The 22,159-nt window shown below is 42.9% G+C and overlaps 1 protein-coding gene across 1 annotated transcript in view; it reads right to left on the bottom strand.

The window, feature by feature from the left end:
* LOC109417011 (polypeptide N-acetylgalactosaminyltransferase 1) overlaps window positions 1–21,264 on the bottom strand; it is a 97,034-nt gene extending 75,770 nt beyond the window's left edge. The window contains 2 exon segments of the mRNA XM_029876516.2: window positions 20,043–20,543; window positions 20,545–21,264. Coding sequence (XP_029732376.2) covers window positions 20,043–20,543; window positions 20,545–20,690 — 647 coding nt within the window. The 5' untranslated portion in view covers window positions 20,691–21,264.
* Window positions 21,265–22,159: the final 895 nt, after the last annotated feature.

Genomic DNA, 22,159 nt, shown 5'->3' with positions numbered 1-22,159 from the left:
TTGTGTCTACACTTTGCGCATTGCAATTGAAATTTGTATGGGAAAACATACTTTTTTGCATTTTTGTCATAAGTTGAAATAGTTTGTCTGAAACTTTTTAACCGATACTGTAAAATGATAGCCTAGGATGTTCTGAAAAACTTAGTTGAAGACCGCAAAGCGATCCGATGCTTATGAAAATAGTTATAACCAACGAACCTCATGCATGTGTTTATGTTTTAACATGTAAAGGAATAACAATAGCAACAAAATCATGCTGTTTCACCAAGAAATGCCAACGCTATAACTTTTTTCATAAGCATCAGATCACTTCGCGGTCTTCGACAAAGTTTTTCAGGACACCCTAGGCTATGTTTTCACTTTATCGGTTACATGGTTTTAGAAAAATTCGAGCTTGTTATGAGAGAAATGCAAAAAAAATCAGTGGCGTCTCGTAACCTCACTTTTTACCTGTTCAACGACCTTAAAATATGCAATTGCGGAAGATTCAGAATCAGAATCATATTGCAAATGAATGGAAACGTCTATGCTCGTCATTTTTTACAAATTACAAGCCAGTTTGATGAGAAAATTCAATAATTTACATTTGTTGAACAGGTAGATTTGAGGTTAGGGAATCGCCACTGAAAAAAATGTATTTTCCCATGTAAAACTCCATACAAACTTCAAACGCGATGCGCAAAACGTAGACATAACCGATCCTGTCCTAACGGGTCCATAACGGTTCCTGAAAATGGAATCAAAAAAGCTTTGATCTAATGGGAAACCATTAATTTTTTTATTTTTCCATATAAACGATGACCCACTCTACTATACACACTGCACATTTTTGCTGATAATCAGAAAATGTTGCAATTTTTTTTTTGTGTTGATTACGTTTAGCAATACGAATTGCCGAATATCAGCCAGAAGCGCTGTTTGCAGTTCAGAAGGAATTTTTCGGCCTATCTTGATGCATGGGAAATTCCTTGCCTGAATCGCCCAAGAAACCGTTTTTCTTCGATTGCAGTACGCAGTTGCGAAGAAATGACAGTTCAAATGGCAGTCACCGTGGAAAGTTTCTGCCAGGAATCGGTCAAGAAGTTTCTTGAGCGATTCCTTTCAAACACCAAACTAGGCTAGAGTTGTTAATAGTCATCGGATCTGAAGAAGAATCACTGACGACAACAGATAATAAAAAGTTTGCGTCACTGAACCAGCAGCGCTTGAATATTTTCGTTCAAACATCGTCAGTCAGTTTGCTAGTCGGGACGAAAAAGTTTTGCCGTTTCTCTTTGTCGGCATTTTCGTTGAGGTTCTTGCACCGAACAGGACAGACGATCGAATAATCAGCATCACGAGGATGGCTGACCAGAAAAAATGCAAAAAAGAAACCCCGCTTGATTCGGAATCGAACCAAAAACCTTAGGATTGGCAGCGCACCACGCATACCAACAGAGCTAATTCAGCAGCTCGAAAAGGTGGAGGCTAAATCATCAATTAAAAGCGTGACTAGTTCGCCTTTTGTCCGCAGTCAGATGCCGTGTGACGATTGCATGTTCGGTTTTCGTCATTGCAGAAGAAGACAAAAGAGAATGACGAAAAGTATACGTCCCTGTTTTATTTTCAGTTCATTCTCGTCGTGGTTTCTTTGTCGATCGCTGATGATGCAAGTGACGGAGTTTTATTTGCTGACGAACTTTTATAGATTTTCGTCGTTGGTCAGTGACGAAACTGATGGTTACCAACCCTGATATCAGCCAGTCTTTTTTCGGTTTGCACCATTTAGCAATTTTGACGGATAATCAGCAACGCTTTGCTGATATTCAGCAAAGTTTCGCTGAAAATTCAGCAATTTCTATTGCTAATTTCTTTCTGTGCTGGAAGCATTTGGTGTGTATGTTAATGATCGATACCTGGTAAATTCTCAATCATGGTCTAACCACTTATTAAACTGAATCCTGTGATCGAACAGCCCCGTCCTACAGTGGCGTTTCGGTTTTATCATTAGTCATTTTAGTTTTCGATTTGTTTTTCAGGGTGTCTACTCGTTTGCGAAAATAAAATTCCCTTAGTTATCCAGATTTTTTCCAGGTGTTAGAGAATAATTCCAGGTTCACATAATAATCACTCCAGTAACTTGAACGAACCATCAAATATGCCATATACAAAGCAGAAAAATTTGCTGGATTTTGTTAGAAGGTGGCGGCATTACTAGATTTATTACAGGTTAAACTTCTGGCAGAAATGGAACAGCTCTTAAATTTTTCGACTGATTTCCTAGACAAGTCATTATAGGATTTAATTTAAAAGTTGATGCTGTGGTACCGAGATCCGAGTCGCACGCGTCTAAATCACAGAATGAATGAATACGCTTGTCCCGCGGTTAGTTGAACCGTCGATGGCATCAAGGTGGCACCAATACACATTCGACACATACACGAGAAGAAACCATACTTACTACTTGAGCTGTCTACCACATCTCCCTTTTTATAAATTAAAGACTTTTATTATGAATAAAAACATTTAATACATGTAAGTATCTGAAATAAAATGTAAACTCAGCTTTTGCGATACAACGAAGTTCAATAAAATCGCTTACCTTTCTATTTAACTGTTTAGTACCTACTCGGCAACTTGCGTAGTCTCTCCGATCGTCTAGGAACTTCAGCATCTGGAGTTTCTGAGTAATTCTCAGTTTCTTCGATGTTGACCGCTGACTCCGATATCTTCTTCAAATGAGAAACGTTTCTGTCGTACATTTTCCCCGTTTCCAATGATTTAACTCTAATGTTAGAGTTATTACGATCCTCAACGAGAAACTTCTCTTTGAGGAAGTTTGTCGAGAATTTATTTGCTGGATGAACGTTTCGCATAAGTACAACATCACCAATGGCGATGTTGCTCAGCTTAGCTCTACGAATAGTATCCTCACGCTCTTTTCCCGAAAATTTTCGAATTTTATCTCGGTCAGCGAAATCCGTTGAAGAAACTGCTGTAGAAATGTCGTCTAAATCTGGAAGCTTCGAACGAGGCTTACGATTTTGTAGTAGTTCATTCGGCGTCTTTCCGGTAGTCGAGTGAGGAGTATTGTTGTACATTTCCAGGTATCGATCCATTTCCGTTCGCCATGTACCGTATAACGCATTGGCGATTTTCAGCCTTTTCAACAGAGAGCGATTTTGGCGTTCTACTTCACCGTTTGCTTGAGGCCAATACGGTGAAGTGTGGTTCAAGAATATTCCTTTCGTCCGACAGTACTCCTCGAACTCTGTTGCGACGAACTGTTTCGCGTTATCTAGCGTAATGGTACGTGGTATACCCCAGATTCGAAAGATTTTGTCCAGCCTTTTAATTGTTTCTTTCGCAGTGATGGTCATCATAATTTCGAGATCGACATGACGGCTAAAATAGTCGATTACTACCAAAATATATTCCCCTGATGGTAGTGGTCCAAGGAAATCAATGGCTATATCTATCCACGGTTTATCCGGCAACGATCTGCGCTGCATTGGTTCTGGGGGATCTGGAACCTGTACCAACCGACATCCTTCACATTTCTCACATACTGACACTGCCTCTTGGTCCATGTTTGGCCACCAACATCTGTCTCGCAAACGTCTTTTCATACTCGATTGACCAGGATGTCCTTCGTGAGCTAGCATCAGCATTCTGCTTCTCAAAACCAACGGAATAACTAGCTTAGAGCCTCGAAGAACAAGGTTGTTTGCGTACGAGAGCTCACTACGGAAGGGAGAATAAGATTTCACCTGAACCGACACCCAGTTCTCATTCATGATAGCATCTCTCACAGCCTGCAGTTCACTATCGCTCTTGGTAGCCTCAGCAACCTCAGAAATGTCAATCGCAGCAGTTTCTTGGATAGAGCGAATCGCGCATTCGATGTCTTGGTCATAATTGCACTCAGTTTTCGTTTCCGATAATTTAGCCAGCGTGGAAGCAATACAACGCCTAATGTATGTTTCGGAATCTTCTTGCCAGGAATGATCTTCGACATGGGCGGCTAAACGAGACAGTGTGTCAGCGATATTTGATGAACCTTTTCTATAAACGACCCTGAATCTGAACGCCTGCAGCCTAAGCAACCACCTTTCAATTCTTGCTGTCGGACGTGAGTTGGGTGTGAATAAAACCTAAGTACAATACCGATTAAAATCTAATTAAAATCCAACAACAGAATGAAATTAATTACCTCGAGTGGACGATGATCAGTTTCTAAGGTGAACGATATACCAATCAAGTAGACCTTGAAGCGTTCAATGCCCCAAACAATTCCAAGCGCTTCTTTTTCTATCGGAGGGTATCGTTTCTCAGCTTCAGACAGACTACGTGATGCATAGCTGATGACACGAGGCAGATTGTCTTTCAACTGGACCAGTACTGCACCGAGTCCTACTCCTGAAGCATCAGTCACCAAAATTGTTTGATCTTTTGGGTCGTAATATCCGAGATGTTCCAAGTTTGTGATCCGCAGCTTGAGCTTCTCAAAACAGTTGTTGTGTTGTGGCAGCCATTGAAAATTGTTCGAAGTTTTTAGCAGCTCTCGGAGGGAATGACTTTCGGTTGCCAAATTCGGAATGAAGCGAGAAACGTACGTGACAAGACCGAGAAAACTGCGTAGTTCTTCCTTATTCCTCGGTGGTCGGCATTCTGATAGAGATCGTATCTTATCATCAGAAGGAAGTACGCCATTTTCAGATAGTCTGTGCCCATGGAACTGTACCTCCTGCTGCTTAAATTTACATTTACTGACGTTGAGAGATAGTCCATATTTATTGAGAACGTCCAGTGTATGTTTCACCGCTTTATCATGTTCCTCTTCTGTCGCTCCCCACATCAAAATATCGTCAATGAAAACCACTGTATTGGGGCATTGCGCTAGTATGCTCTCCATTAGGTTTTGGAAAAACTCTGGAGCGTAATTCACACCGAACAACAGACGAGTGTAGCGATATAGACCCCAGTTTGTTATGAAAGTGGTGATATCTCGACTTTCTTCCACCAGTTCAACCTGATGAAACGCCTGCTTGATATCTAACGTGGTGAAGTACTTCGCACCACTGAATCTGGGTAACAGATCGTCAAACACGGGCAAAGGATGATTCAATCGCTGAATTGCTTGATTTGCTCGCCGCATGTCGACGCACAATCTTAGGTCTCCATTATCTTTTATAATAGGTACTAGAGGTGACACCCAAGAACTCGGTTTTGTTACCCGTTCGATGATTCCCATCTCCAGTAATTCGTCTAGTTTGGATTTCACTCGACCAAGAATGGGAATCGGACATCGGCGAAGAGGTTGAATGACGGGGGAAACAGAACGATCAATCGGCAATGTCAACTGAAAATCCTTGATTTTCGGAAACAATTTTGTGTTCTCTACAAGGTTGACATCCTTCCCAAACGAACTTGGCAGACCGACATGTAAAAGTCCCAATTTCCTTGCTGTAATTTTTCCCAGCAACGGTTGTTGACCACCTTCAATAACGTAGAATGACGTCTCCGTTGAGATAGTTTCGGCACCGTCTTTAACTTCAAGTACGGCGTCGAACACCGTTAACAGCTTCAGTGGTAATCGCCCATACGCCAAAAACCGCTTCGAGTCATCGTCTCTCTCGGCTGTGAATCTGGCATCTTTCAACTTCAAGAGTTCCCAGGTTGCATCATCAATTAGGTTGTACGTAGAACCAGAGTCGATAAGCATTTCGATTTCCACTCCTCCTACGCGACATTTAATAAATTCATCATCGTCATCAGCAATGTTGTAGACCGGCAGCTCCTCCTTTTTGATTTCGTCGCGCTCATGAGTTTCGATATTTCTCACTGTTCTTGATCTCTTGATGTAGGAATCCTGTCCGGATCTATATGGCGAGTGTCTCCGCTTAGTAGCCTTAATGAAACGATGAACAGTAATTTAGAATTTAACAAAAAGAAAACCTAACGTCAAAGAATATTCTTACATTTCCTTCTACTTTCGATTTACACATTGACTGAAAATGGCCTTTTGTGTGACAACGATGGCAAGCTCTATCCAAAGCGGGACACCTTTCACTGTCTCGGTGCTGGAATCTGCCACAACGGGAACATCTTGCTTTGTAAGCAGGAATTCCAGTATCTCTGTAATACGGAACTCTCTGCTTGTTAACTACAAGGCGGTTGATATCCACTTTTGATCCAGATTTCATCAGGGACGCTTGTTGTTTAATCGACTGGTGTGCGTTGATGATCTTTGTGGTATCATCTAGGTTGAGATGTTCCTTTTCTAGAAGTTTACGTTTAAGATCCTCCGGGGAATTTTGGATAACCTTGTCCATAATTGCAATTTGACGGCATTGTTGTTCGCTTCGTCCAAAGAAACATTTGTCGGCCTTTTGCTGAACCCTCAGCAGAAATTTTTCGATGGGTTCGTCATCTGCTGGAGACATCGACCAAAACTGGAATCGCTCAAAACTCTCGTGTTGTTTGGGAGAAAAGTGTTCAGAAAGCTTCTGTTTTGCCTGCTCGTACGGGTTACGGTTGTCATTGTTATCATCTACGTCAGCTCCGGGAATGCCGTAGAAAACGTTCTGTAACTCCATCCCTCCCATTGCCAGCATTTGGGCTTTCCGAGTTCTTCCATCGTTGATATTCGTTGCAGTCATAACATTCTCGAACCATCGAATCCAACCAATCCAAGCATTTCTTATCTCAGATGGCGGGAGATGAGCGAATTTGAACTGTGGTAGATTGTAGGATGCCGGACTAAACACGGGTATCAGCGGAACCTCTTGTACAATTTCTTCTGCCGACGAATCCATTGTTCTACGAAATAAAACCACAAGAACCTTGTCATATCCAGCAAACTTAACAGGAAATTCTAATCCGAATTCATACTACAAGACACCGCCATAGAACATCTCTTTACTAGTGAATTTAATCACGTTTACGCTTCTTTGTTCAACTTTCATTCATTTAGGCTCGTTTAGTGAATCAAATCACTTTTCCATTGAATTTAATCACTTCATCTTTTCATACACATCAGTGAATCAAATCACGCATGCGTAAGTGAATTGAATCACATACAGTACATAGCTAACACCCCTCAACCATACAAATCATTCAAAACATAAACCGAAGGAATGCATTGAAGAGATTGGTTATCGTGACTGCCGTTGAACGAAACTAGAGACACGCGCAGAGAAAACAACATGCGACGCAAAGCAGACACTCACCGTCCCACTACATACCAACGAGCACCGCACATTCAAGGTTAACTCGCGCGATCCTACTCTTTCCTCTCTTTGCTCTCCACAGTGAATTCAATCACAAACTCATTCAAGCAAACATTTTTCGTTCCAATTGGATTTGCTTTTCAAGTATGCAGCCCTTGGTCTCGCCGGTAACGGAATCACACATGCCCCATTCAGAGAATTGAAACTCACACAGAAAAACTTTCACTCTGTGTCTGCTTCCAATCGGCTCTCTGCGGTCTCGTTTGTAGAGAGATAACCTCCCCTGAGAGAGCAATACAAGTTGATGGCAATATTTTCACTCTTAGCAACCCCGCGTATGCACCTACCAACACGCTTAGCTGGTGTCAGGCGGGGAACGCAGGGTGCGCACATGGTTATAGTCACGTGGTGGTGTGAACGCCTACGCTTGAATGGGTGCGTTTTTTTTCTCGTTCCGATAGTTGGTTATTGATCACTAATACTTTATTACATTTTCCCCTCATGATCCACTGTCTCAATTGATGGCCAAAGCAAAAATCGCCATTTTGTTCGTGCTTCAAAATGATGCCACGAAAGAAGAAAAAACTAGATTTTACTTCTGGGCCGTCGAATACAATTCATAGATTTGTACATACCTTGAATGCTGCAATTATCGCTCAGTATCCTCACACGCTCGAACAAGCTTACCAAATCGTTCATCATGATGCAATAGCCACGGATTGCACTTATCTCGAAAATTCCATGGCGCATACCTTCCTGCACCCATCGGTAAAACTCAATCATTCACAACACAAAAAAAACTTCAATCGCCACATTTCTTCACAATCATATCGCAGAGCACATAATCGAACATTTTCTTTTATTTCCCATTCATTTCCATTTTTTTCATTCACTATCGATCACATAGATGGTAGATTTTTTTTCCTTCAACATTTTACACTTTTTTCAAATATGGCGGGTCGCGAGCATGGTCGGTTAGAATTTCCACTTTTTTCTCTGATGTAGATTTCTTCACATGAACTTTGATTTTTATTTTTATTTTTTTTTTACCTGGACACAAAAATGCTTTTCCCAATTTTCTTCAATTTCCACCCAAAATTTTTTTTTTTTTTCACTTCCAACACTTTAGTTTTCACCTTCGTCGCCAACCTGTGGTACCGAGATCCGAGTCGCACGCGTCTAAATCACAGAATGAATGAATACGCTTGTCCCGCGGTTAGTTGAACCGTCGATGGCATCAAGGTGGCACCAATACACATTCGACACATACACGAGAAGAAACCATACTTACTACTTGAGCTGTCTACAACAGATGCAAAGGTCTATTTAAGGACAACCTTCTTGAAATCCCAATTCAACCTTGCACCAGATATCTAGATGCACGAGTTGAGTCAAGTACGAGCCACTGGAGACGACCTTACAGTGTAGGTCGAAATACGTATCTGTCAAAGGATGAAAATTCTTAGTGAAATTAAAAGGAACAGTACTTAGCCCGATTTTCTTTTTACTTACTAACGATAGTGTTATTTTTATTTTATTCCGACTCACTTGTAAACAACTTAAAATGAGAATATCCGGCTCGCTGGTTTAGGTTATTATGATTTTTATGCACTTAAAATCGTGACTTGATACAAAAGTTTGCCATTCTGGCTGCCGTATTGGTATTCTAACGAGCTTGTCCTTAAACTATTTGTCAATTTTTAGGAAATTTTTAGATTTTATTCTTTAATTCATTGAGAAGTTGGTGGGAGTCTTCAAGAAAAGTCGACAAAAATTTATCTATACATAAAAAAGCAGTGGCATGCGTGGGGCCGCGCATAACTCGTCGGAACGTCGAATTTGGGCTGTCTTTGTTTTGCTCTGTTAATTTTCACCCAAGAATGGATTATGAGACAAAATACTTGGAATATTGAGATTTTTTATGCATTTTGACCTTGATTTTGACCGGGAAATTGGTGCTAAACTCAGTAGGCAAGGCAAAATTTGCCGGGACAGCTAGTTTCGTATAAATTTTTGATGACATAAGATAATAATAATGTCTGTCTTGTACAAACATATTATGTTATCAGTTCTCCCTAAGAAAATCTCGCAGAAAAATTTAGAAGTGAATAAATAACTTTTTGCAGCATTTCAATAGAAACTGTCGACATTTATCAAAACAATCCTTATCAAATCTGATTCCAAAATTATTCGACAAGTCTATACAGCAATTTCTTTGAAAAATTCACTTAGGGTATTCTAAATCCCATCAACCATTATTTTTTAAGAATGTGTTCTGAAAAAAACCTCTTAACTATTATGTAAAACTACTCCTACAAAATCTTACATTTTAGGAAGCTCCTCATGGGTTCAGCCATATTTCTCTTCTAGCATGGTAAACTCTTTCTAAAAGATTTTTCAAAAAATTAATTTAAGCATAATTGGAGATTCGCATGATCTCTTTCAGGGATTCCTTAAAAATAGGGTCTTGTACCATTTGGGCACTTGCTGATATAACCAAGTCAATTTCAAACCGATTGATTTGAAATTTTGTATAGAGTTAGGCAAGTACAGTAGTACTTAGTTGTAGCGGCAAGTGCCCAAAATAGGTACACCTGCCCAAATGGTACAAGACCCTACTGCCAGAAGCTCGTACACAACTTTGTCGAGTTGAATTTCTGAAAATTTCCTCACGGTTTGTACCCAACGAATCTATTAGAAGTTACACAAGCAATTACGTCAGGCATTTTTTTTTTTGGAGTGTCACCTAAAGCTAGACTTGTAATTCTATTTGATAATTGGACTCACTCCTATCATTATTACCACTCCTTAGATATTTTACAAGGCATTTTTTATATTCTGGTTCCGTTAGAAATTTTTTCGAGACTTCTGGATCTCCATTCGATTCTTCAGAAATGTTAGAGCACTCTCTAAAATTTTCGGCAGATTAATTTAAAACTGGCTTCTGATTTCAATTAGTATATATGTATATGGAGAATTTCACATACATTTCACAAAAATTTGTTAAAGAACTTTATATTGATCAAAATCAAACCGATTTCAATAATAAAAACCTTATTATCAAAAGCCCCATAGCCGTGCGGTTAGGATAACCAAGTTCCTAATCACAGAATGCTATGGGGTGAGGGTTCGATTTCCGCTCCGGGTGATGAAACTTTTCGTGAGAATAGTTTCAACTCCGTATCCACGCTTATTTTCAAAACATTGCTAAATTACCAAAAAATGTAAGGCGTTGTTCATAGACTCCAAAACGCTCCAAATAGAAAAGAGCCTACATCTCAACTTGAGACTACTAGGTCTCAACTGGAGTGATATTATGACTCCTCCGGGAATTATGGCTGTAATTCACTAGATAACTAGATAACCCACGCAATCACAGTTGAGATCCCTACAAAAAATCCTATGATTCCTGTCAAAATTTCCTGCTGTGATTCTTTCGGGGATTTCTACAAGAATTCCTCTAGATTATTTTTGGAATTTATCCAGTAATTCTAGCTGGTAATTCACTAGATAACTCTTCAGGAATAGTAGCGGGTATTCCTCCAGGAGTGTGGCTGGATTCATTCAGGATTTTTTGGTGGAATGCACCAGGAAGACTTGCTGGGATTCCTCAGGATTTCTCCAGGAATACTTGGAGGACTCCTAAGAGTTATTACTGAGGAATTCTCAGTTGAAATGGTTTGAGAAATACCAGCAAGAATTCCTGCTGAAATATTTTGGAATATCTGAAGAAATTTCTGCTGATATTCTAATGGCGGTAAGCTCCACAGCGTCCTAGACGCCAATCACGTATTATCCTCGATTTTCTCAAGCACCAAACGGTATTATCCTCGATTTTAATCTGAGATTTAACTTTAGTGCGCCGATTTCGGCGCACTAGATTTATATCTCAGATTTAAAATAACTGGCTGCGTGCTGTGCATGTCAGAGAAAAATCAATACTCACACCACTGGAATCACATGAAGATACGTCAAAGATAAACAAAACAAAACAACAAGCAGCTGAAATCTGCTGCAAGGTGGAAATTTCTCCAGCTGCAGCATGTTTTCCGGAGAATTTCATCGTGCCCCTGCAAACTGGATGAGACCATCAGGAAGACAGCTCCCTTTGGAAGTGCCATGAAGACCTGCTTGAAAATAAAAACGGCCGCTGCTACGAAATTTTATATCATGTGATGGAAAACTTGTGCAGAAATGTGCTTGATCCTCAGTGCCCACCGTGAGTAGCGGGCATCCTACTGCAGCGATATTTTCGAAGGACGGTGACTTATTTGCTGGAAGCTGACAAGTAATTCCATAACAGAATTGCTCGCAACACAAAAGATTTTATTGAAGTGGCAGTCTGGAGTCGAAAATGTTAAGAATTCTACTAATAATTCAACCAAGATTCGGAGTTTTTTTTTCGGAGAGGCCTCCAGGATTTCTGGAAATTTCCCTCAGTACTTTTTGCAGAGATGTCTCCAGGAATATGTGCGAGTGTTCCCGCAGGAATATTTTCAGGGATTCCTCCGGTAATTCCCTCGGAGAAACCAGACATTCTCTCGTGGCTTTCTCCGTTTATTTCGCCGTGCTACTTCACGAAATTTTGGTGATTTTTTTGAAACTCCTTCGCAAATTTCTTCGGGAGTTGCTTTAGTGATGCCTGTTGGGATTTCTTCGCAGATATATCTAGAAATTTCTTAGAAGATTCTCTCGGTCTTTTATGTGCAAGTCTCGAAGATTCTCACAAGAAAAGTTTCAAGACTCTGAAGGAACTCCAGTAGAAATTTCCATAGAAATTCTTGTGGCAATTCACGCAGAAGTTCCCGGAGGCATTCTTGTAGGAATTCCCGGCGGAATTTCCGGAGAAACTCACGTAGGAATCCCCAAACAAACTCTTCAAAGAATTTCCGGAGAAACTACCACAGGAATTCGTGGTGGAATTTCCGGTGGAATTCCCGTAGGAATATGTGAAGGAATTCCAGTGGGAATTTCTGAAGGAATTCCAGTAGACATTTCGAGAAGAATTCCAGAAGGAATTTCTGGAGAAATTGTCAAAAGAATTTCCGGAGGAATTGCCGTTGGAATTCTCGTAGGAAATTCCGAAGACAATTCTGCAAGATTTTTTCTGGGTTTCCTATTGAATTCCTCTCGAAGCTCCCCCGGAAATTGCTCTAGAAATTTCTCCAGGAGTTACTCCAGAAATTCCTCCTTGACTTACTCCGGAAACTCCTCCAGGAATTCTTCCGGAAAGATCTCTAGGAATTTCTCCGAAAATTTAGGAAGTCCTCCTGAAATTCCTCCAGGAATTCCTCCGGAAATTCCTCCAGGAATTCCTCCGGAAATTCCTCCAGGAATTCCTCCAGGAATTCCTCCGGAAATTCCTCCAGGAATTCCTCCGGAAATTCCTCCAGGAATTCCTCCGGAAATTCCTCCAGGAATTCCTCCGGAAATTCCTCCAGGAATTCCTCCGGAAATTCCTCCAGGAATTCCTCCGGAAATTCCTCCAGGAATTCCTCCGGAAATTCCTGCAGGAATTCCTCCGGAAATTCCTGCAGGAATTCCTCCGGAAATTCCTGCAGGAATTCCTCCGGAAATTCCTGCAGGAATTCCTCCGGAAATTCCTGCAGGAATTCCTCCGGAAATTCCTGCAGGAATTCCTCCGGAAATTCCTGCAGGAATTCCTCCGGAAATTCCTGCAGGAATTCCTCCGGAAATTCCTGCAGGAATTCCTCCGGAAATTCCTCCAGGAATTCCTCCGGAAATTCCTCCAGGAATTCCTCCGGAAATTCCTCCAGGAATTCCTCCGGAAATTCCTCCAGGAATTCCTCCGGAAATTCCTCCAGGAATTCCTCCGGAAATTCCTCCAGGAATTCCTCCGAAAATTCCTCCATGAATTCCTCCGGAAATTCCTCCAGGAATTCCTCCGGAAATTCCTCCAGGAATTCCTCCGGAAATTCCTCCGGAAATTCCTGCAGGAATTCCTCCGGAAATTCCTGCAGGAATTCCTCCGGAAATTCCTCCAGGAATTCCTCCGGAAATTCCTCCAGGAATTCCTCCGGAAATTCCTCCAGGAATTCCTCCGGAAATTCCTCCAGGAATTCCTCCGGAAATTCCTCCAGGAATTCCTCCGGAAATTCCTCCAGGAATTCCTCCGGAAATTCCTCCAGGAATTCCTCCGGAAATTCCTCCAGGAATTCCTCCGGAAATTCCTCCAGGAATTCCTCCGGAAATTCCTCCAGGAATTCCTCCGGAAATTCCTCCAGGAATTCCTCCGGAAATTCCTCCAGGAATTCCTCCGGAAATTCCTCCATGAATTCCTCCGGAAATTCCTCCAGGAATTCCTCCGGAAATTCCTCCAGGAATTCCTCCGGAAATTCCTCCAGGAATTCCTCCGGAAATTCCTCCAGGAATTCCTCCGGAAATTCCTCCAGGAATTCCTCCGGAAATTCCTCCAGGAATTCCTCCGGAAATTCCTCCAGGAATTCCTCCGGAAATTCCTCCAGGAATTCCTCCGGAAATTCCTCCAGGAATTCCTCCGGAAATTCCTCCAGGAATTCCTCCGGAAATTCCTCCAGGAATTCCTGCGGAAATTCCTCCAGGAATTCCTGCGGAAATTCCTCCAGGAATTCCTGCGGAAATTCCTCCAGGAATTCCTGCGGAAATTCCTCCAGGAATTCCTGCGGAAATTCCTCCAGGAATTCCTCCGGAAATTCCTCCAGGAATTCCTCCGGAAATTCCTCCAGGAATTCCTCCGGAAATTCCTCCAGGAATTCCTCCGGAAATTCCTCCAGGAATTCCTCCGGAAATTCCTCCAGGAATTCCTCCGGAAATTCCTCCAGGAATTCCTCCGGAAATTCCTCCAGGAATTCCTCCGGAAATTCCTCCAGGAAATTCCTCCAGGAATTCCTCCGGAAATTCCTCCAGGAATTCCTCCGGAAATTCCTCCAGGAATTCCTCCGGAAATTCCTCCAGGAATTCCTCCGGAAATTCCTCCAGGAATTCCTCCGGAAATTCCTCCAGGAATTCCTCCGGAAATTCCTCCAGGAATTCCTCCGGAAATTCCTCCAGGAATTCCTCCGGAAATTCCTCCAGGAATTCCTCCGGAAATTCCTCCAGGAATTCCTCCGGAAATTCCTCCAGGAATTCCTCCGGAAATTCCTCCAGGAATTCCTCCGGAAATTCCTCCAGGAATTCCTCCGGAAATTCCTCCAGGAATTCCTCCGGAAATTCCTCCAGGAATTCCTGCGGAAATTCCTCCAGGAATTCCTGCGGAAATTCCTCCAGGAATTCCTGCGGTAATTCCTCCAGGAATTCCTGCGGTAATTCCTCCAGAAATCCCCAGAAGAATGTGTGGATAAATTCCTAGAGGACTTTCTGAAGGAAGAAATTCCTGGAGAAATTTCTGTAGGAATTCTCGGAAAAAAATTCTAGTGGCATTTTCGGAGAAAATCCCGAAGGAATTCTGAGAGATATCTCTGGAAGGGAACTCTTCCAGAGTTTCTGTTGGAATTCACGAAGAAATTTCTGGAGAAATGCCTAGAGGAATTCCTCCTGCATCTTTTCTCAGAAATTCTTGAAAAATTTCTCGACGAATCCTTCCATAAATTCTTCCAGGAGTTTTTTCCGACATTTCACCAGAATTTTCTTCAGAAATTTCTCAAGGAATTACCACAAAAATTCTTTGAGAATTTTCACCAGGAAATCCTTAAAAGGTTATTCCGGGAATTCTTACATTGATTTTCGGATTTCATTGGAAAAGCTGACAGGGATTCCTTCAAAAATTCTAAAGGGGGTTCCTCCGAGAACTTCGTTCCTCCGAGAACTTCGAGAGATATTCCTCTGGGAATTCCAACAGGGATTGCTACGGAAATTCCGTCAGGAACTCCTGAAGGAATCCCAGGAAGAATTCATGGGAGAATTTTTGGAGGCATTCCACAAAGAATCCCTGGAGAAATGTCTGGAGGAATCCCCGAAGAATTACTTGCAGTAATTCCTGGAGAAATCCGAGGAGGAATTCCTTGAGAAATCCCGGGAGGATTTCCTAGAGGAGTCCCGGAAGGAGTTCCCCTGGAGGAATCCCTGGGGGAATTCCCGATGGAATCTTTGGGGGAATTACCGATGGAATCCTTTGGAGAATCCCCGATGGAATCACTGTGGGAATTCCCGATTGAATCCCTGGGGGAATTCCCGGTGGAATCCCTGGGAGAATTCCTGATGGAATCCCTGGGAGAATTCCCGATGGAATCCCTGGGGGAATTCCCGGTGGAATCCCTGGGGGAATTCCCGGAGGAATCCCTGGGGGAAATCTCGGTGGAATCTTCGGGGGAATTACCGAAGATTGCTTGGGGAAATCTCTGTTGGAATTTCCGAATGAATCCCTGGGGGAATTCCCGGAGGAATCCCTGGGGGAATTCCCGGAGGAATCCCTGGGGGTCCCGGAGGAATCCCTGGGGGAATTCCCGGAGGAATCCCTGGGGGAATTCCCGGAGGAATCCCTGGGGGAATTCCCGGAGGAATCCCTGGGGGAATTCCCGGAGGAATCCCTGGGGGAATTCCCGGAGGAATCCCTGGGGGAATTCCCGGAGGAATCCCTGGGGGAATTCCCGGAGGAATCCCTGGGGGAATTCCCGGAGGAATCCCTGGGGGAATTCCCGGAGGAATCCCTGGGGGAATTCTCGGAGGAATCCCTGGGGGAATTCCCGGAGGAATCCCTGGGGGAATTCCCGGAGGAATCCCTGGGGGAATTCCCGGAGGAATCCCTGGGGGAATTCCCGGAGGAATCCCTGGGGGAATTCCCGGAGGAATCCCTGGGGGAATTCCCGGAGGAATCCCTGGGGGAATTCCCGGAGGAATCCCTGGGGGAATTCCCGGAGGAATCCCTGGGGGAATTCCCGGAGGAATCCCTGGGGGAATTCCCGGAAGAATCCCTGGGGGAATTCCCGGAGGAATCCCTGGAGGAATTCCCGGAGGAATCCCTGGGGGAATTCCCGGAGGAATCCCTGGGGGAATTCCCGGAGGAATCCCTGGGGGAATTCCCGGAGGAATCCCTGGGTGAATTCCCGGAGGAATTCCTGGAGGAATTCCCGGAGGAATCCCTGGAGGAATTCCCGGAGAAATCCCTGGATTAATCCCTGGCGGAATTCCCGGAGTAATCCCTGGGGGAATTCCCGGTGGAATCCCTGGGAGAATTCCTGATAGAATCCCTGGGAGAATTCCCGATGGAATCCCTGGGGGAATTCCCGAAGGAATCCCTGGCGGAATTCTCGGTGGAATCCCTGGGAGAATTCCCGGAGGAATCCCTGGGGGAATTCCCGGTGGAATGTCTGGGGGAAATCTCGGTGGAATCCTCGGGGGAATTACCGGAGGAATGCCTGGGGGAATCTCTGTTGGAATTTCCGAATGAATCCCTGGGGGAATTCCCGGAGGATACCCGGGGGATGGTAAGTCCTAAATCCCTGGCAATTTCCTGTATCCCTTTGGAAATTTCTGAAAGAACCCCTAGGGCAATTTCCTGAAGAATACCTAGAGGAATTCACGGCACAATTTCAGGGAAGTTTCCAGAAATTTCTGTCTGAACTGCTGAAAGGATTGCCGGTGGGATTCCAGGAAGAATTTCTTCGAGCAATTTCTGAAAAATTCTCGCTGCGATAATTTTTGGAAAAATCCTGGATAAATATTGGGATATACTCCGGGGAGTGCTCCAGAAATCCGAAGACGAATATTTTGAGCAACCCCCGGAAGAGCTCCCAGAGGGATCCCAAAATGAATTTCTGGACGAATCTCCGAAGGAATTTCTAGAGTAATCGTCGATGAAATTCCTGGAATAACTCTTCACTGAATCCCGGCACAAGTTGCCAGAGTACACGAGGGAATTCCTGAAGGTAGCCTCGCTGGAATTCCTTCTAGCTAGCGATTCGTCAGCTCTCTCCTACATGTCCTAAAACCTGTTATCGAGTAGACGAACTGTACAAAAAATCACCATTATTATTTCGCCGGGATGTCCATCCAATTATTCTTCCGCTGCGCCGAACAGCATTGTTAGCTGGAAATCCGTTTGCTTCAATCTAACAGAAAAATGCCGCTTCCTGCTGATTCCTTCCTTGCTGGTTCAATTCGCTGCAGCAGTGTGGTGCACACAATTTGCATCAAAACAAAAACAATCTGCGATCAGTTGTTTTTATTCACATTCCTTTCCATACGATGATTCTTTCACGCACACATTTACCCACTTTTCTATGTTGCGTATGAATTGGCTGCGTTCTGACACTTTAATACCGACTTTGGTGCTTACCGAACGGGGTATTAAATTAAATCTCGGATTTGGTAAAACCGAGATTAAATCGCGGCTAGGACGCGTTGGTGCTTATCACCATAAGAGAAATTCCTAAAGAGAAAAATTTGGAAAAAACGCGAAAGGAGGTTCTATAGAAACCCCTGGAATTACAGGACCGATATGTATAGGAATATTTGGAGAAACCTCTGGAACAATCTCATCAAGAATTTTCTATTAGACATTTGTGGAGAAATTCCAAGAGGATTTTTCCACAGATTGCTCCACGGATTCTTATCGGCATTTCTCCGCGAATTTCTCCAAGAGATCCTTCAGGAATTCCTTTGAGAATGCCCACTGGAATACCTGCAGAAGCTCATTTTGTGATTTTTACATGCATTTTTCATAAGATTTCTGTACAAATTCCGTTTGGAAATTCCCCAAGAAAGAATGCCTGTTGGTTTTTTTTTTTCAAGCATTCCTCATGTGGTATCTCCAGAGATTTTCCCAAGGGTTCCTGTAGGAAATGTTCGTGAAATCAAAAAATTTATCTGGAATTATCTCTCTAGAATTTCTTGCTATGATTCATCCAGTTATTTTTGATGGGAGTCATCCAGAAATCCTTGTGTAACTTATGGATTCCACTAGAAACTCATCCTGCCTGAATTTTTTAGGGATTTTTTTCTGAATTTCTCTAAACATCCTTTTAGGTTTTTCTCTTATTCGTGCTAGAGATCCTTTTCAGATTTCTTCTTCAGAAATTCTATTCTGTTGATATTGCTCTTAGAATGCAGGTAGAATTTCTCCAAGCATTCGTGGTGGGAATCATCCAAGAAGTGTTGCTGGGATTCTTCAAGCAATTCCTGCTGGAAATCCTCCAGAAAATCATGGAGGACTTCTAGAACAGTATCTGCAAAATACACCATCTGGAAATGCTTGAGAAATATCAGTAAGAATGCTTGTAGAAATCCTTGCAGTAGTTCATGAAAATCCAAGCAAGTACTTCTGGAGATATTCCTAGAGGAATTCTTAGAGGAATCCTTCAACTCACAGAAGAATACTGAGAGAAATCTATGGAGAGAAACCAGCACAAATTTCTAGCAGAATCCTATCAGGCATTCTTAGAGAAATTTCAAGAGGATTTTTCAAAAGATTTTTCCAGCAATTTCTCTTGGAATTCCTCTAGGGATGCCTACAGGAGTTCCTCCTAAAATTCATCGTAGGATTCTTCCAGGATTTTCTCGTGGGATGCCTGGTCTTCTTGAAGTTCTTCCAGGGTTCTAACATTCGTCCCTCAAAATAGTAACAACCGTTACCGAAACCGTTACCGACGAATATAACCCGTTTTCGTTCTAAAGAATCAAGGACTGATAAGCCGAATTCCCTAACCTAGAACATAGACCAATCGACAGTCGCGTTCTTTCAGAGTTTCCTGCTATGATTCTTCAGATATTTTTTAATGGGTTCCTTCTACTCTTTTTAATTCAATAATTATTGCTGGGATTCCTTCAGGAAACCCTACTGGAGTTTCTTCGCGATTTTTTGTTGACATTTAGCAGGAACATCTTTCTGGAGGATTCCCTGCAGGGATTGTATGGGAAACCTAGAGTAAAAAATGGAGTATTCCTGCAAGAAATATCCAGAGGAATCTCAGTTATCAGTCCTGGAGAATCCCAGCAGTACATAGTTCCTAAAATAATCTCAAGAGGATTCCCAGGATTTTTTACATGCGTTAGATCACCTTACGGTTTTTTGCGTGGAATTTCCAACAGCAATAATCATTCGACTTATTTTTTTAAAGGGAATTTTGAATGAAAAATAAATTTTCCCCATAGTAAACTAAAAACGGCGATGAAGCTGAAATTTTGCAAAATTGCTGTGACCAAAATATAACTCAAAGTAGGGGAAATTACCTATTCTTGGCCGTTTTGAGGGTATTTTGAAACCTATTGAACTCAGAGTTGGTCTCAAATCCTTCCCAACTAAGCTGAATTATATGGCCAAGTTTCAGGCATTTGGCTGACAAAAACCCCCCATGACAAAGAGAACAAACCTGCCGATAATACCCACTGTAACCCTATATAGGAGCGAAACATTCTTCTATGTTCTAGTCTAATACGAGAGCCCAGAGCCATGATCCGGTTCTAGCTACTAGTGAAAAAGGTTTTGCGTCCAAGAATGTAAACATTTAATTGCGTTCCAGTATATTAGATACTTGCTGTATGGTACCGCACACATCCTCCGATAAATTGGGAACCACTGCAGCGCCACGCCGATCAACGGGAAAGAATTTCTTCTCCCTTTCGTTGCCGTCGTACGCGCATCGACTTGCCCAGCTAAGCTAAACCAGGTTGACGGTAGGCGACGTGTCATGCCGAGTAGGTACGCCCGAGAACAATTGAACCAGTCATTACTTTTCTGTTTTTTTTGTCGTGCTTCGATCTCGAGCCTTTTGGAAAAGCTGCTTACAACGTAACCAACCACGCTTAATATTATGCCAACGATTCGCCCCCACGACGTCTATAGGACAAGCTCGCGTATATGGTAATAAGAAGATCAACTGGAAGAAGAGAACTAACCTGTTTCGCTGGCGTAAGACCTTCACCTTCGAAGGCAGCCGGGTCCGGACGTAGTAATCGAGCTTTCCCTTCAGCTCCTCGTTGGTGCTTCCGTCGTCCACCAGGATGATCTCCTTCAAGAGCCGTCCATCGGCCGTATTCAGCACGCTGTGAACCGTCCGGACCAGCACCGAGTACGGTTCGTTGTAGAATATGATGATGACGCTGGTGGAGGGAAGATTGTTGAGGTCGTACGTTTTCCTCTTGCACGCCGGATGTCGTTCGTCCGGCGGAGTCCGATTGTAGCTCAAGTGCTCGCTGAGTTCCTCATTCAGCGCTATCGTGGCCAGTTGCTTCTCGCCTATCTCCTTTGCTTCCCCCTTCAAATCCACCCCCTTGCCGCTATCCCCGAGACCTTTCTCCTGCTTTCGAAGGTCAGCCAGTACCAGTTGCTCGTAGATCTTGTCCTGCCCATCGGTGCCACCCACGATCAGCAAATTTCCCCGATTCAACGATCCCAAATTTTCTTTTGGGAATGCTATTCGCGTTGCCACCGTCACTTCCATTCAAATTTTTGAAGTAAAACAACACAAACAACCCCAAAATCAGCAACAGGATCAGCTTCGAATAGAGGTTGCGCCGGATGCTGAGGCCCCCGCGGAAGAACATTATTGCGACCGTGGCATTTGCTATCCTTCTGCTCGGTCAATAGCGACAGTGTTTCACTCCTCAATTACACTTATTTCCGCCTAATGAAATTAATCATCACTGCCCCATTCGGTTCTTCTTCCAGCTATCACCTATCCAGAACTGCATGAATGAGCGGTGGTGACGACGGACGACAACGAGGGCGGATGAAGATGCTGTTGAATGTGTCAACCACGTTTGCAATTTTTTTTTCTTCCAGCGATTTTTCAACTAAACTTCCAACATTTTCCGAATCCGAACGACTCGTTGGAATCTTCACCCTATAATTAAACCGCAAACCATTCACTTGACTCCGGATTCACCTTTCTTCGGGTGTAATTAATGAGACAAAAATCACACAAACACTCTGGAATTCGCTGTCAATGGAGGAGAGGTAATAAAACAAAATAAAAGTAGAGCTACTGCTTCAGGAGACGCGACCGAAATTACACAAAGTCCCGTTGCTCGCGCACCGAACGATGGACGGTAACTGACTGACTGGAAGAAAGAACAAGCAGCCTGATGATGACTTTGACGACGCGACGACGACGACGTCGGTCGAGTGGACGCAAAAACGTCTCACGCTCAAGCTTTTTCATGCGTTAATTTAGGTAATATGTGTGCGATAATTAAAATTAAAAAAAAGGATCATATTTTGCGTTTGTAGCTCAAACAACTTAAACATTTAACAAAGATTAATACCTATACTACAATCGAAAGTGTCTTATATGTCTATATATTACATCAAGTTTTGAGGGGGAGGGGGATCCAATAAAGTGTGACGACTCATACAAAAATATCAGAGCTTTTATACAAAAAATGTTTGGCATAGGTGGCGGAGGGTGAACATTTATGAATGTTCCCTTATAATGATTTTTACTAGAACTGTGATCACAATCATGTGTGATGCAAATCAAGCGTTACCATTCTTTAGCGTCTTCAGCGTCGGCGTCGTCGTCTGGTCGTCGTCGTCTCGTCTGTTGGTTGCGTCTCTCCCGGTGAGAGAGAGAGAACTGGACGCTAGCTCAAAAAAGGCTTTTGTTGACTGATACAAACAAAAGTCGAACGTCGCCGATGGAACAACAAAAGGCTTTTTCAAACAAAGGGGGTACGGCATGGAAGTCGAAAAAGGTGGTGACAAAAGGCTTTACTAAAGGTAGGGAAACACGATGAGCATTAAGCTGCTAGTACACAGGGTCAAATATTTGTCCAAAAAGAAACCAATGCTCAAACATCTTGTTTGACTCGATCGAATTTTCATTAGTGTCAAACTGATATTGTTTCTTGAGTTCTTTCCTTGTCAAATATTTGACCCTGTGTACTACTGGCCTTAAATTTGTGATCATTTTTTTGTCAGTTGCCCCAAGGGAAGGTTCATTTTATTACGTCCATCGTTTTTCGAGATTTCTAGACCCCCCTCCCCCCTCTGTCACGCTATTTCCCTATCCACT

This window comes from Aedes albopictus, chromosome 2 (genome assembly GCF_035046485.1).
Source record: "Aedes albopictus strain Foshan chromosome 2, AalbF5, whole genome shotgun sequence".
Lineage (NCBI taxonomy): Eukaryota > Metazoa > Arthropoda > Insecta > Diptera > Culicidae > Aedes > Aedes albopictus.
Note: the sequence above shows the minus strand (reverse complement) of the source record. Positions and strands in the feature narration are given on the sequence as shown.